Consider the following 13,748-nt stretch of genomic DNA (forward strand, 5'->3'; position numbering starts at 1 on the left):
GAGAGATTCAAGAAGATGTTGACCGTTAATGTAATGAAATGTAGTAAGTCTTCGTTTATGCTTATGCTTCTTGTATCAGTTATGACATCCCGAGTTTTGAAAATATAACATTTCTTACGAAATGCCTTTATTTGATATTATATCGTATCAAGCATATTTTTAGACCAATTCTGCAATACCAAATGTTTTGAATAAGCATAAACAAAAATTTTTAAAATGACCGTGTAAATGGGTTTGTCACATGTGATACGGTTCAACATTAGTGAACCAAACATATTAAGATATTAAGATAAATATTTACTTCATGTGTGAGCAAGTTGCTTTGGGTCGGGTTCGAGTTGATCATGTTCCAGCTACCTCGTAATTTATTGATATCTTCACCGAGGAGCTTCCATTGTCTATATTCTATGAGTTTTGATCCGGGTTGAACATTTTACATTTTGATCATTCGATAATACTACAAGTAAATATTAATGTATATAAATAAGCATAGTTAGACCCATGTTAAACCCATTTTTGCATAACACGTTAGTTTCCTTATATTCTTGTATATATATGTTTAATTTGAGGATACCATTCATAGGAAAATACAATGTTTTAGTATGGTATCCTACATTGGTGCGACACCGTCGTTAACATTGTATCGAGTCAACATCTAGCATCCTCAAGGCTTAACACATCTTTATATATCCTCATCGAGCCTCTGTCTTTGGAGGAGTATTGGTGTATCCAATATTTATGGTACTCGATCTCATATGTTTCTCTCTCCAAAAATGTCTCTTTTGGAGAGTAAATCAAAGATCCCTACACATATCTTACAAATGCAAGGTGTTATAAACTAACTAAAACCCACTAACTATTGTAAAGTCCTCTAACAACATAGAATTACAAAAGGGGACCCCCAAACTCTATGAAAATGTACACTAACTATTATATTTGATTTGACATAATTTTACTAATGATTATAGCTAATTAATTAAATACCATTTGATAAAAAAAAACCGTAAAGACTTCCGAAACGTATATCATTCGGACCCAAAATAACAACGATCTAAATGTCAAACCATAATCGGGTTTCATCGACAACAATAATTTCTTTCGCTTTTCATCATATATCAGTACATGCCACTTGTATGTTACCTCCCCCTTTCCCTTTTCCTAACACCAAATTATTCATAAATTAACAACCACGTAATACGTTTACAAACACATGAAAACAATCATGCTATTTTCCTATATTTTCTTTCCCTCTAACCAACGAGAGTAAAATGCCAATGCTTCTTTCGGTTTGTACTCAGGTACAGTATGCCCCGATCCCTGCATCACATCAAACATATAATCATTTCCAAATGAACATACAATCTTTAGCTTAGCTTAATTGGCATGTAACCCATCCCCAATGCTTAAATGTTAAATCCCCTCTCATCTTATCTTTGTTAAAACATGCACTATAGTTAGTTCCATATATGATAGTGTTTCTCATGTACAGTTAAACATGTAACCATGGCTCAAAATACACTACAGTTACGTGTGACTAACCTTGACTGTGAGAAACGTGAGGTTACTGTCATATCCTTGTAAGAATCTGCAACGAGAAGAAACATTTCCACATTTAATTATATATCATAACAAGAAAATCAACTTCTTCATACATTGTTGCTAGGATGCAAGTATGCCTTATAAGTAAACATACCCCGAGACTTGGCCATCAACCTTCCAATTCCTCCATTCATCAATAACCGGGTACCCTAAAGATCGTGTCCAAGCTTCACTTCCGGTGAACGGAACACACATATCATGATCCCCACTGCACAACCACATAAAAAAAAAAATATTTCGTATGTCTCATTTACATTAGCAGTTAACCTGACATGACATGACATGATATGACAGACTGTGTTACCTGAAAATAAGAGCGCGGTAGCCACGAGCAGTGAGGTTTCGGTGGTACTTAAGCATGCTTCCAGCATCATGATAATATCTGATCCTACCGGTACATAGCTCCCATTCGCCCGCTACACTAATCTGAAATATCCATTTCAACTTCACTTTTTGTCTCGAATTCAATCAAACAGAATCTTACTATAAATAGAAACCTATTAATGATATCTTACCGGGTCCGCATGAATTGCCTTCCGGACTACTTCATTGTTTAGCCATGCAGTTGCCACTTCATCATCCTAAGATAATTAATAAAAAATAAAATAGATTTTAATTACCAATATTTTGTAACGATTTTTTTTTTTTTTAAATTTTATAAATGATGACTTACAGTACACGGGACACTTTCTTCACTGTTGAGAAGCTCTGGCCAAGAAGGCACATAACCAGCCTTGACTGGAGCTCTAAAAGGCCAAGCACGCCCAAACATTCTGGTTCTCACCGGAAGTGGTCTTTCGGTTTCACCCAATTTCCTAAAGCTCAGGGGCAAATTTGTATTTTCAAGCCTAATCTTACTTGAACTATCACTGTGATAACATGGTTCTAAAATGTCATAGATGTTTAGTCCATCAAGCTCCTGGAGGTCCAAGTTTAAATCAAACATAAGCTTGTGTGACAACTGATATTAATTATTAAACACGTAAATTAATTAGAAGAAAAAAAAAAGACGATTAATTACTTGGTCAACTTTTTCAAGCTTGCTTTCACACTCATTATTAGCAGGATTGTAATAGTTCCCTTGACACTCTTTGGTAACGTCCTGTATGTGTTTAGAGTCCAAGTTATCTCAAAGATACAGTTTCTTGTAGATATGGAAATTCTTGAAAATGGTAATTAAGAAAAACCATATATAGTTCATCTGAAATGAGGCCCATTCCATGTGCGAAGGGGACAAGAGCATTGCCATCAAACACATCATCAGTGACTCCATTTCCAACAATGTATCCCTGTATTTTTTTTTAGTGAATTTAGAATTGTGGAAAACATTATTATCTTAAGTAAGTTACGGAGTGTAATATATTGTGATGAAATTATTTTTACAATATTTAATTTGTACGCCTAGTTACAGTAACAGATTAAAATACATTCTGATAAAACACTTTATTTTTAATGTGTGGGTTGCATTGCTAATACTTATTTTTCACGTGTTTAATATTTTCTCTAAGTTATGCTAAGTGTGGAACTTGATTAAATAAGAAAAGAATTATAAAAAGCATTTCAACCCGTTACCTAACATACTCAACCTACAGTTCTGTTATCTCTAATAAACTTTAATAGTGTGGAGTGTTTAACAGAGGATGCACCTTAAAGTTGAGAGTGGGTTTATCACCAGCATCAAGTCCTGAAGAATATCGAGAAGGGCGTTATTGTAAATTACTCAAATTTCAAGACTCATGCTAATTCGAGTGTTTAAGACAGATGGATACCTTTCATCACTTCGTAAGACAACATAGGGACGTAAACTCCAGCATATGATTCACCAGCTATGAAAAAAGGATTTGAAAGGAATTCGGGATATAACGTGAACCACTAAAATCACATAGACACAAAACGTAATAAATATGTTAATATTTCAAAATATGAATATGTTTGAAGGTGAGTTTTTTTTTTTATTACCTCAAGGAGAAATTTGTGGGAATCTAAAGCCGTTGTTGTATCTCTGGTGATGTAGTCGGATTTGTTACCGGAATAAGACATTCCGACTCCAGCAGGAGAGTCCAAATATATCACATTTGAAACCTGACCAAATGAAAAAAAAAATTCATCAAATTTATGTAATTATTAAAATTATAAAATTAGTTTTGATGAACTTTAAAACAGGAAGTATGTATATAAACCTTGGCCCATGTATATGGATTAAGATGAAGCTTGGGCAAGCTTCCTGTTTTTTCAAAATTAAACGGACCTGAAACACGATCAATGATTAAGCAAATTCAAGATCCAAAAATTTGTGAGTACCCAATTTATAAATTACTATTTGCTATAATTCCTAAGTTTGACTATTAAAGTCAACAAGTGTTGTTGCTTGGAAATCGATCATGTCATATAGAGTCAGTCTACTCAGTAGATGAATTTGGTAAAACTCTTATGCCCTAAATTTTCTCATAAAACACAAGGATGCGTATCCTTTTTATGTTTAAAAAGTTGTTAAATGGATTATCCGATCAAGATTTCATGCGACTCGTGTTATTTTGGTATTGAAAAAATTAGAAGAGCAGAAAATCAAGAAAGAAAGATTCATGATTCCAATAAAACAGTGAAGAAAAGTGAAGTATATACCATGTTCATAAACAAACCCATCAAAACTGGAGCAACCAGGGCCACCATTGAGCCAAAGAACCACTGGATCCTGAGAAGGGTTTCTTTCTGAAAGAACGTAATAATAATACAGTTTCTTGCCATGGTTTTCATCTATTGTCACATACCTGTAAACGATTATGCAAAAACAAACACAAACCCATCAAGAAAACGCGAACCTTTTATTGTAAACATCAAGAGAGAAGTAAAGAAAGCAAACCCAGCGTAGTGTTTGGATGGTAGAGTGCCATCGAACCCAGGAACGTGAGTAACTATGGCATCCTGGGGAGCGGATTGTGTCAATAAAATGGTAAATGAGAGACAAATCAATAAGATTAGGTGGATTGAGTTCATTATCTTGAACATTTAAGAAATAATAATTTGGGGGATTCAAGAAAAGAGAAAAGGGGGAAAGATTCTTGAATCTGTTTTGAAGTTTCTGTGGGAGTGAGGGCTGAATATAAAATGGGAGAGCATAGAAGAGAGTGAAATTTGTCAGTTGTTCGCTTACAAGGCAAGTGAAGGATAAGAGGGGGACTGTGGAAGAGTGGGTTCCAACAAAGCCACCAACTTTTGAGACTTTCTCTATTCACACAAAGGCAGCCCCTTTTTGATGGCCCAAAGTACAAGTACAAATACGGTATTCCGTATTCGGCACATATCTTGTATCTGGATCCATTGAGAGATGTCTTCTGAATCAGTCTAATATTCAGTGTATTTGTTTTTTTTTTCTTATTCTTAGCTTATCTTGTATCTGGATCCATTAAGAGATGTCTTCTGAATCAGTCTAGTATTCAGTGTCTTTGGATCAAAAGCTTAGAATCAGTCAGTAGCATACACTTTGTAACTTCTTGTACTTTGTTAAATGAATTTTCTATTAGATTGTTTATACTTATGTGTTAGAAAAGACTGTGCTTGTTGTATTTTTATAAATTAATTATCGTATAAAATTAGATAATCGTGATTTTTCTATTTAAAAAATAAATATTTTATAAATAAACTGTAAACTCACTTAAAATATTGAGACTTTATCAGATATTTTCTTTAAAATAATTGTTAAAATTGTATTACTAACTAGATTTAAAAAAAATGTTTGAGAGTATTTGAATAAGAGAAGTTTTCACTTGTTTGCACGTTTGATTTGTTTCCTTCATAGTTAATTTTTAGTTTTATACTTTTCCATATAAATATGTTGAAATTATCATTCTAATGTATGCATTGATTAATTTTTGTTTAAAAGCATAATGTATTACTATTATTTTCTGTATTAAAATCATTACATATTAAGTTTTTTGATTAAAAAATTATAAATTTTTTATGACGATTGCGTTTGATAACTCCAATGTATTTTGTAAATGAGTTTACGTGAATCTAGTAAACTCTAATTTAAGTCTAATAAATATTCTTACCATAGTCTATGGTGAACACCACACGCATTGGATAAGAGGTGGTGTGATGACTGCGGTCTATTTTTTTTCTTCTTCTTTTTTTTTTAATTTATTTAATTTTTTATCAAATCCTATTTATATTAAAAATTATAAAAATATATCAAAATTTATTATTTTTAATTTTCTATAAATAGAGTATAATATTGATATTTTATTTATACATATTGAAATATTAAAAATGATGAAGGAATGAAAGGTGATCGTTTCCTATCAATGAAGGGAAGGGAAAATAACGTGATGATAAGCTAAGTTGGCAAAGAAAAAATGAATGAAAGTAAAAGGATACATTGCTCTATGCAAACTACAAAGAATAAACCAAATATTCAAACTTGAAGCTTCGCTAAAAATAACAAGCATTCAAACTCAGTTTTGTAAAACTACCAAATGTAAAGTTTAAGTGACACTAACAAACTTCAAAAATCCTACTTTTACTATATAAGTGTAAGTGGGTGTTTGGGATAGGTTTTGAAAATAATTTATTAGTTTTTTAGCTTTTCAAAAAGCTAATAAGCTAAAAAAAAAGTGTTTATGTATTTAAAAAACGTTTTTTAAAACAGTTTTTTTGGATAGCAAAAAATAAAGCTTTCAAAAAACTTAAAAATCCTAACTTTTAGCTTATTAGTCATTTTATTCCTAAAAAACAGCTTTTTTATCCAAACAATTTTTAAAATATGTTTTTCCTAAAAGTCATAAGCTAATAAACACTTTTTTTTTAAATCATTTTTGTGATTAAAAAAAAAACTAACCCAAACACATCCTAAATCAACAATGTTTCTATCAAATAATTCAGTTTATTCTATTAATGTCCATATATGCCTGAAAATTAAACTTTTTTTTTATCATATGAACTAAAACCAAAATTTTGAAACTCCATTTTTGACGATAACATAAACCAATTTTTTTAGCTAAATCCAGTAAATTTCCAAAAAAAAGTACTCTTGGCAAAAATAAGAAATATTCGATGACCAATATCGTTAAAGCTTATCAAATAATCCCACCAAAATGCTTCAACTGGGAATCCAAAAATCGCTATCACAGTTTGGATTTTCCCATCATTAATTTAGAAGTACGTTTAAGACCCTAACAAATTTTGGCCTAATTTCAAGAGTGGGAATTTAAGAAGTACAAGTAAAATGTTAATAAAAAATTCTGAACTTTTGGTCGTAATCTGTTTCTCATTTGCTTGTATTTCGGGGGACAAAGCTATCCTTCACTTATGTTCTCTTATCATGTTTGAAGAAAAATAAAAGAAAAGACAAAGTAAGTTATTTAAAAGAGAAACGAAACACAATGCCTATATAATGTGTTATAAATACTAATAATACCTTGATGTAGTAATGTAGCGTAGTAGGTAGTTTCTATTGCTTTTTTTGAAGGTTAAGTGTTTAAAACTCACATTCTCCTTTTCTTACTCATCATCGCACATTAATAGATGCTCAAGTATTAATTATGTGTGTATTAAACCTATTTAACAGGTCAAAACCTAAGGCATATTTTATATAAACAAACTTTAGTGCCAAAAATCCGAACAACTAAAAATATGAAAACCTACGGGCAACTTTTGCCAACAAACAAGGATGTTTACTATTCAAATTCATGCTCTACTTTAATATATATATATATATATATATATATATATATATATATATATATATATATATATATATATATATATATATATATATATATATATATATATATATATATATATATATATATATATATATATATATATATATATATATATATATATATATATGGAACAACTTGTAGGAGTTACTACAAATATCAAACTACACACGTTAAACATTCACTAGAAGAGCCTTTCAAAAAAAACATTCACTAGAAGAAATTGATGTTCATAAATTGATGTTGCTTTTCTCTTAAAGAACCCTGGGCCTCTGAAATCATTTTTTCTTTTACAAAAAGATATCAACTTTTTTCTGTTGCTCTATGACGATTGCAATATGCTTTCTTGATCCATCATCTTATCATCAAACTTACAAATACTTCAAAGTGCAGTTAACATGACATAGAAAAGCAGAAAGCGACTTCACCGTACATATACCGATGCACAATGTACAACTCCCACCATCATAAGGGTTACAAGGGCAATTATGCCTTTTCACTTACAAATGAACTGATACAATCTAATTACAGGTGAAATAATAGATAAAGTAAGCAGCATTCATGGGAACAATTTGATCTAATTTTTTTTCCTACAAATATGTCAAAATTTGAGTTCTTGATGATGTTTGGACTGTTCAACCATGGCTCATGAATGGTGTCACCTCACAGAAATTCCAACAAATGTGATGATTAATGCAATAAAGATTCGTGTAACTAATGTGGGAATTGAAGGTGCACTTGAAAATTTAACTCTTTGAGCCTGATCCCTGCATTCAATTTTAAAAATAAATAAATAAATAAAAGAAAAGATAAGATTGTCCTTTAAGACCCCATTTGTTACATATGACTGAAGAGGCTGTACTACATTTGGTCTGGACTGAACCCAAAAGGATGAAACAAGAGTGGACAGGGACAGGGACCCACTCTCGATTTCTTGTCTGTGCAAAAGACATGAATGCCCTCGTTATCCTCTTTATCAAAAAATAGTTCTAGAAAAATGATTTTTGTGTAAATATCTTACTTTTGCAAGGATGATAATACGCCACAAAAGATTGTATTTTCAGGCAAAGACAGCTCGGTTTTTTCAGTGACCTCAGGATTAACCACACTCAAATAAACTTCTTGTCCAAGGTACCATGAATCTAGGTTTTGTGCTCTTAGGTTCCATAATCCCGCATTATCAAGATAAACCAGAATAGCTGTCCATGCTCCTGGGAAAACCTGTAAAAGAAATATTACAAAACCTTAAAAAATTCAAGAAATAGCAACATTGTAAAGGTGGAGATTACCTGAGTAGTACTGCGAGCCACCCCATCCCACTTGTTGTAAACATTTCTACTGTTCTCCGTCCATACTCCATAATCCATCCTAAAATTTATACAAATATCATTGAAATCATATTATATCTTATAAATTCATAAAAATCATAATAGTATAACTGTATAAATGTATACACGATAAACATACCCGACTACAAAAAACGCATAGCCATCCAAATGGTAGCTCTGAACTGTGGAATCATTATTTTGGAGTATAATTTCAATAAATCCTTTGAATGTCCCATTAATCACAGACGTGTCGATTATTGAAGGGCGATTCATTGGTCGATTTGGGAAATCAAGCTTGTAGATTCCAAGAACATTATACTGTTGAGCAAGCTTCAATGGTGTTGAAGGAACAAAGAAAGATATACCATTAAGAGTAGTACGCCTTTTTCCATCTATAATTTCAGGTGGCTTATTCAAGAGTAGAAATACATCCGTTACTGTAATCTCACCATACTTGAAAGACCCTTGTGGATTCGGACGTGCCGCACCCGCAGAAACATTCATTCTTCAAATAAAAAAATAATATAAACATAATCAAGAAAAAGATATAAACAATGGGGTGTGTTTTCGCAAAAGGGTTTCTGAAGCGGAATTGAAATTAGATATCAGAATCAAAACCTTATGGATCGTGCTTGAGTCATTGAGAAAGACGGGTCGGATTCGTTAGGGAGATCCGGGAGAGGACCTGAAGCGGGCGCTTGGGAATTTGAATAGTGCAAAATTGCAACTCCTGAAGCTTTTGTTGAATTCACAAACCGTGGACTGGCAACAATGTAATAATCGTTACTTGCAGGTTGATCCATAGTCACCAAGAAAGAATACGATTGGCCAACATGAATATCCATGTTTGAATAATTCTGTTGTACTGTGTATGAACCTTCGGTTTCTACAAGAAGCAAGTTATGGTTTTGGATTCTGAAGTTTAGACTTGTTGAGGTACCAACATTGTGTACACGAAAGCGGTATGTTTTTCCTGTTAAAAGAACCTCAAGAAATTACCATCAGGAGATCCAAGATCAACCCCTTTATGCTAAAAGAACCTCAAGAAATTACCTGGTTCGACATTTATCACCTGGTATGCAATTCCATCAGGAACGATGCTACTATCATATCGATAAGGACCTAGCCCATTGAACAAAATACCATCAGGAGATCCAAGATCGACCCCTTTTTCAATATCTTTCCTAAGATCCTGTTCAGGAAAACAAATCTTTAGTCATTTAGGTTGTGTTTGTTACACCGGACTAGACAAAAGCTTTGTAGAGCAATTTTCAATGACGAAGATGAGGGCATTCACATCTTTTTGCATAGACAAGAGATCTTTGTCACACCTTTTTGGGTGGGATAAAAAAATTATAATTCTTGTCCTATTGACATAACCCAGTTAGTCAAATGCACACCAAATGTAAGTACAACTTGTTCTATTTTGCCATGTCCTGCATACCAAGATGGGGCCGCAGCCCCGTCTGTTATGCAGAACAATATAGAATATGATGATCTTGTACTGCTTTTGGCGAGCATTTCACTAGGACTAATGTCAATAAGACAAAAATTGCAATATTTAATGTTCCACCTAAAAAGGTGTGTGACAAGGACTCTCTTGTCTGTATGCAAAAGACATAAATGTCCTCCTCATAATCATCATCGAAAATAGCTCTAAAAAGATTGTCGATTCCCACATAAAAAAAAGCCCTAGAATGCAGTTTTTTTGGTGAGTTAGAACGAATAAAAATTGAAAATATGCTGACCTTATGACTCTTTATAAACCAGTCCCCGATGACAAGTGTAATGTCTCCATCAGGAGCACCGAAGGGTACAGCAATAACGTCTCTGTTGTTAATGGTGATTCCTCCATATCCGCCTGCAGCTCTTTGGAAATTTGTTGAAGGGAAGTAGAAAAAACTACCAATCTGATCCTTAACTTGAAACTCATATGTCCAATTCCATCCAGCAGGAATAGGACAATTTGTCCCCAACACACCATCTTGCCATGAGTTCCTTCTATGTTGGATTCCATTCCTGAAATCAAAACTAGTATAATTCCCCTTTCTCCAAGAATCATAATGGTCTTAAATGAATCAAGATTTCGTAGTCATGAAATTATACCATGTGAGAAGCACGGGTTCATCAAGATCGTTCTTTACATTGACAACAACGTTCCAATTTGTCGTTGCTTCCAAAATTGGTCCCGGAAATTGCCCGTCTATTGCAATCACCTACACATGAGTCGAGCCAACATCATCCGCCTAATTATTAACAAATAAACTTTTTCCCAAATTAAAGAACCCTACTTTCTTGAATTATACTGTAAACCCTCTGTTTTTTTTATCATTACATTGCATAAATCATTTCCTAAATCAGTACTTTACAGAGTATATAATCTTCATAATCTACTAAAAGCAATCATTTTTTAAAACACCGACAACCCTAATCACAAAAACTTGCATATGATCATGAATTCGAGTAAAAAATTAAGAAAAAAGAGCAAATAAGTTTGAGAATCGCAGAAGATAACAGAAACAGAACCTGTTGTTTAACGCCAAGCGGTGATGCTGTGATGTAAGAGATTGTCCAGTCATAATACACAAATGGGTCTCCTGCAAAAGCAAAATTAAACAAACCCACAAAAGAATTCAAGAAAATCCACCAAAATTTTGAGGGCATTGCATAAACACACACATACACACACTATCAATCTGTAAAAGAAGTATAGGGATCTGCGCTTTTTAGGCTGGGTGAAGAAAGAAAAGTAACATGGAAGACCGAAGACAAAAGCACGCAGTGTCTCAGTGTCAGATCGATGACTCCGACTCTGAAATATGAATGGGGTTTCCTTTTGGGGCCCACTGTTGACAGATTATGGAAATTTGCGGCAAGTTTTGATGTTTTATTTCGAATTTTTATCTTAGAGAAAGTTGCCGAATCTTCGATTTAAAGTGTCGATTCCTGTTTTTTTTTTTTTTTTTTTTTTGAGTTAAGATGCCTACCAAAAATAGCATAACTAAAACTCCAAAAGTCACTTGGAATATCAAGAATTTGTGGTGTTCAAAATATCTAATAATTACGCCAACCTGGTAAATAACAACCATGGCATTTAAAGCATTTTAGATTTAAAAAGTTGGTTTATCCAATAAAATATATAGTATACTGATTTATATAATATAATTATAAAGTTGTTGCATCTAATGTGAATACATAAATTTGTTAAGTGGTAAAATCATCTTTCATTCAAATTAAGTGAATAGTACGGATTTTTCAACCATATATTTGATCGTGGTTGGGAACTAAACTATGTTGGACTAGTAGGGGTATATAGCCGTTTGAAATATACTTTTTTTAGTTTTAACGCTAATAATAATAATAATAATAATAATAATAATAATAATAATAAACGAGATTTTCCAAACCAGATTAAATCTGGGCCAAATCCAACCCTAAACACACGGTTTTATGTTAATCCAATTTTATCTTTTGGATCAATTTTCTATTTTTAAAAGAAAAATCATCAAGGTACACCTTTATTGGGCTGCTTTTTAACATTTCAACAAGCCCATACCCATCTACACATTTAGACGACATTGTCGCAGACCAACTTCACAATCCTGCTGGTTAATTTTGTAAACGTATTTAATTTTATAATATTTTAAATAACCAAATTTGAAATGCAAGCAAGAACTTATTAGGTTTTCAAATCTACATGTATAATTACGTGATTATTAATGATTTCACAAAACGTTTTATGATAATATGATCCTAACTATAATAACTTTGAAGATGGATATTTAATATCCCTTTAAAGCAAGCTCATCCGAGTAACCAAAAATTTCCCATTTCAACTCATCTTAAATAACAGTGGTTTAATTGTGTTTACTGGATCTCACATTCTAGGTATCAAATTCGAAATTCAAATATATGTGAGTTTGGTGACATTGGTGAGTATTTTTTTTAGGGAGATATTTTCATTTATCTTATTTTATCTTTCCATTTAATAAAAAATAAGAATTTCATCTATATCTTTATAAACTTTCATAATTACTTTTATATCCTTATAAAATTGCAAGTTACATGTATATCTTTATAATACCTGTAAACTCACATACATGCTTAAATGCTTAATTTAAACATATTTAATATATTTAAAAATTAAAATATTATCTCTAAAACTAAATTACTAAAATATCCATTTGTAATTTCTCCCGTAATCGATCTCATTATTCACAACATGATTTTATATTACTTTATATTCTACATAATCGATTAGCAAAACCTGGTGATTACAAGTCATTAATCACTTGTTAAACTATATATTTCATATCCTATAATCGATTTATGAAACCTGCAATTATTATCTTCTAAACAATTTTGTTCTTCCTTTAGTTTTCTAATAATGTGTATAGTAAGATAAAAGCATGGAAAAAAACTAATTTCAATGTGTAGGTCAATATTTTGTTAAGTTTCAGGAAATAAATAGGTCGTGAATAGCAATGTGGGAGAAATGTAATATTATCATGTTACAAGTTAATTATTTCTTAATAACAAAAAACAAATATAGAGACGGTGTTTTATTTTTGTAATATATTAAATATGATTAAATTAAGTATCTGGATATATATATATTATACGTTTTATAAGGATATATATGTAATTTGAAATTTTACAATGATATAGATGTAATTATAAAAGTTTATAAATATATAGATGATATTCTCCCTAAAAAACGGTTTTCTAATTATGTAGGGTTGAGCATGGGTTAGACGGTTTCCGGTTAAACGGTCTAGGTTAGTTAGATTTGTGTTTATCATCAAACCAACCTTGATCGAACCGTAGTACGTTGGGTTATTTAATTTTTGGGTTATTCGGTTTAAAACGTTTCAGTTTTCAGTTATTTGAATTTCATAACACCAAAATCCAATCAACCAAATTAGTAATTTGGTAGCCTTTTTATTATGAGCCCAAAAAAGGTTGTTGGCCAAATCCCAAAGAAAAACATTATTGCCACTAGGGTTGTTAATCGGGTCAACCCGATTGAGTTTCGGATTAAACGAGTCGGGTTAGTCGGGATTTTTTTTTTAAATTGACCATAAACCCGACCCTATTAAGGTTC

At 31.9% G+C, this 13,748-nt stretch overlaps 2 protein-coding genes across 3 annotated transcripts; both read right to left on the bottom strand.

The window, feature by feature from the left end:
* Positions 1–1,074: 1,074 nt before the first annotated feature.
* Positions 1,075–4,796, bottom strand: LOC111900640 (serine carboxypeptidase 1). The gene is made up of 14 exons (XM_023896521.3): positions 4,460–4,796; positions 4,222–4,367; positions 3,780–3,847; positions 3,559–3,681; positions 3,369–3,471; positions 3,246–3,283; positions 2,787–2,888; positions 2,621–2,701; positions 2,273–2,518; positions 2,115–2,180; positions 1,904–2,025; positions 1,694–1,807; positions 1,540–1,585; positions 1,075–1,317 (listed from the first exon to the last, which is right to left on the bottom strand). Exons 1-14 carry the CDS (start codon positions 4,603–4,605, stop codon positions 1,234–1,236), a joined length of 1,485 nt encoding a protein of 494 aa, XP_023752289.1. The 5' UTR covers positions 4,606–4,796; the 3' UTR covers positions 1,075–1,233.
* A 2,926-nt stretch (positions 4,797–7,722) lies between these two features.
* Positions 7,723–11,509, bottom strand: LOC111900641 (monocopper oxidase-like protein SKU5). Of its 2 annotated transcripts, none has more exons than XM_042895529.2 (9): positions 11,171–11,509; positions 10,751–10,860; positions 10,393–10,663; positions 9,698–9,836; positions 9,263–9,617; positions 8,784–9,149; positions 8,606–8,684; positions 8,338–8,537; positions 7,723–8,254 (listed from the first exon to the last, which is right to left on the bottom strand). In XM_042895529.2, the coding sequence occupies exons 1-9, from the start codon at positions 11,306–11,308 to the stop codon at positions 7,975–7,977; spliced, it is 1,938 nt and encodes a 645-aa protein (XP_042751463.1). In that variant the 5' UTR covers positions 11,309–11,509; the 3' UTR covers positions 7,723–7,974. The 2 variants fall into 2 exon arrangements, with proteins under 2 accessions (XP_042751463.1, XP_023752290.1); XM_023896522.3 differs by having other exon boundaries at positions 7,723–8,083; positions 11,171–11,501.
* Between the last annotated feature and the right edge of the window lie 2,239 nt (positions 11,510–13,748).

The sequence above is a fragment of the Lactuca sativa genome, chromosome 5 (genome assembly GCF_002870075.4).
Source record: "Lactuca sativa cultivar Salinas chromosome 5, Lsat_Salinas_v11, whole genome shotgun sequence".
In the NCBI taxonomy this organism is placed as follows: domain Eukaryota; kingdom Viridiplantae; phylum Streptophyta; class Magnoliopsida; order Asterales; family Asteraceae; genus Lactuca; species Lactuca sativa.

What these genes read in the sequence shown, in the direction of transcription:
- LOC111900640 (XM_023896521.3), bottom strand. Translation starts at nt 4,605, where the DNA reads ATGTTCAAGATAATGAACTCAATCCACCTAATCTTATTGATTTGTCTC. An exon ending in ATCCATATACATGGGCCAAG is followed by an intron (nt 3,682 to 3,779) that starts GTTTATATACAT and finishes TCATTTGGTCAG; the next exon opens with GTTTCAAATGTGATATATTT. An exon ending in TACCGCGCTCTTATTTTCAG is followed by an intron (nt 1,808 to 1,903) that starts GTAACACAGTCT and finishes GTGGTTGTGCAG; the next exon opens with TGGGGATCATGATATGTGTG.
- LOC111900641 (XM_042895529.2), bottom strand. Translation starts at nt 11,308, where the DNA reads ATGCCCTCAAAATTTTGGTGGATTTTCTTGAATTCTTTTGTGGGTTTG. An exon ending in CGCTTGGCGTTAAACAACAG is followed by an intron (nt 10,861 to 11,170) that starts GTTCTGTTTCTG and finishes ACTCATGTGTAG; the next exon opens with GTGATTGCAATAGACGGGCA. An exon ending in GGTTTATAAAGAGTCATAAG is followed by an intron (nt 9,837 to 10,392) that starts GTCAGCATATTT and finishes TTTCCTGAACAG; the next exon opens with GATCTTAGGAAAGATATTGA.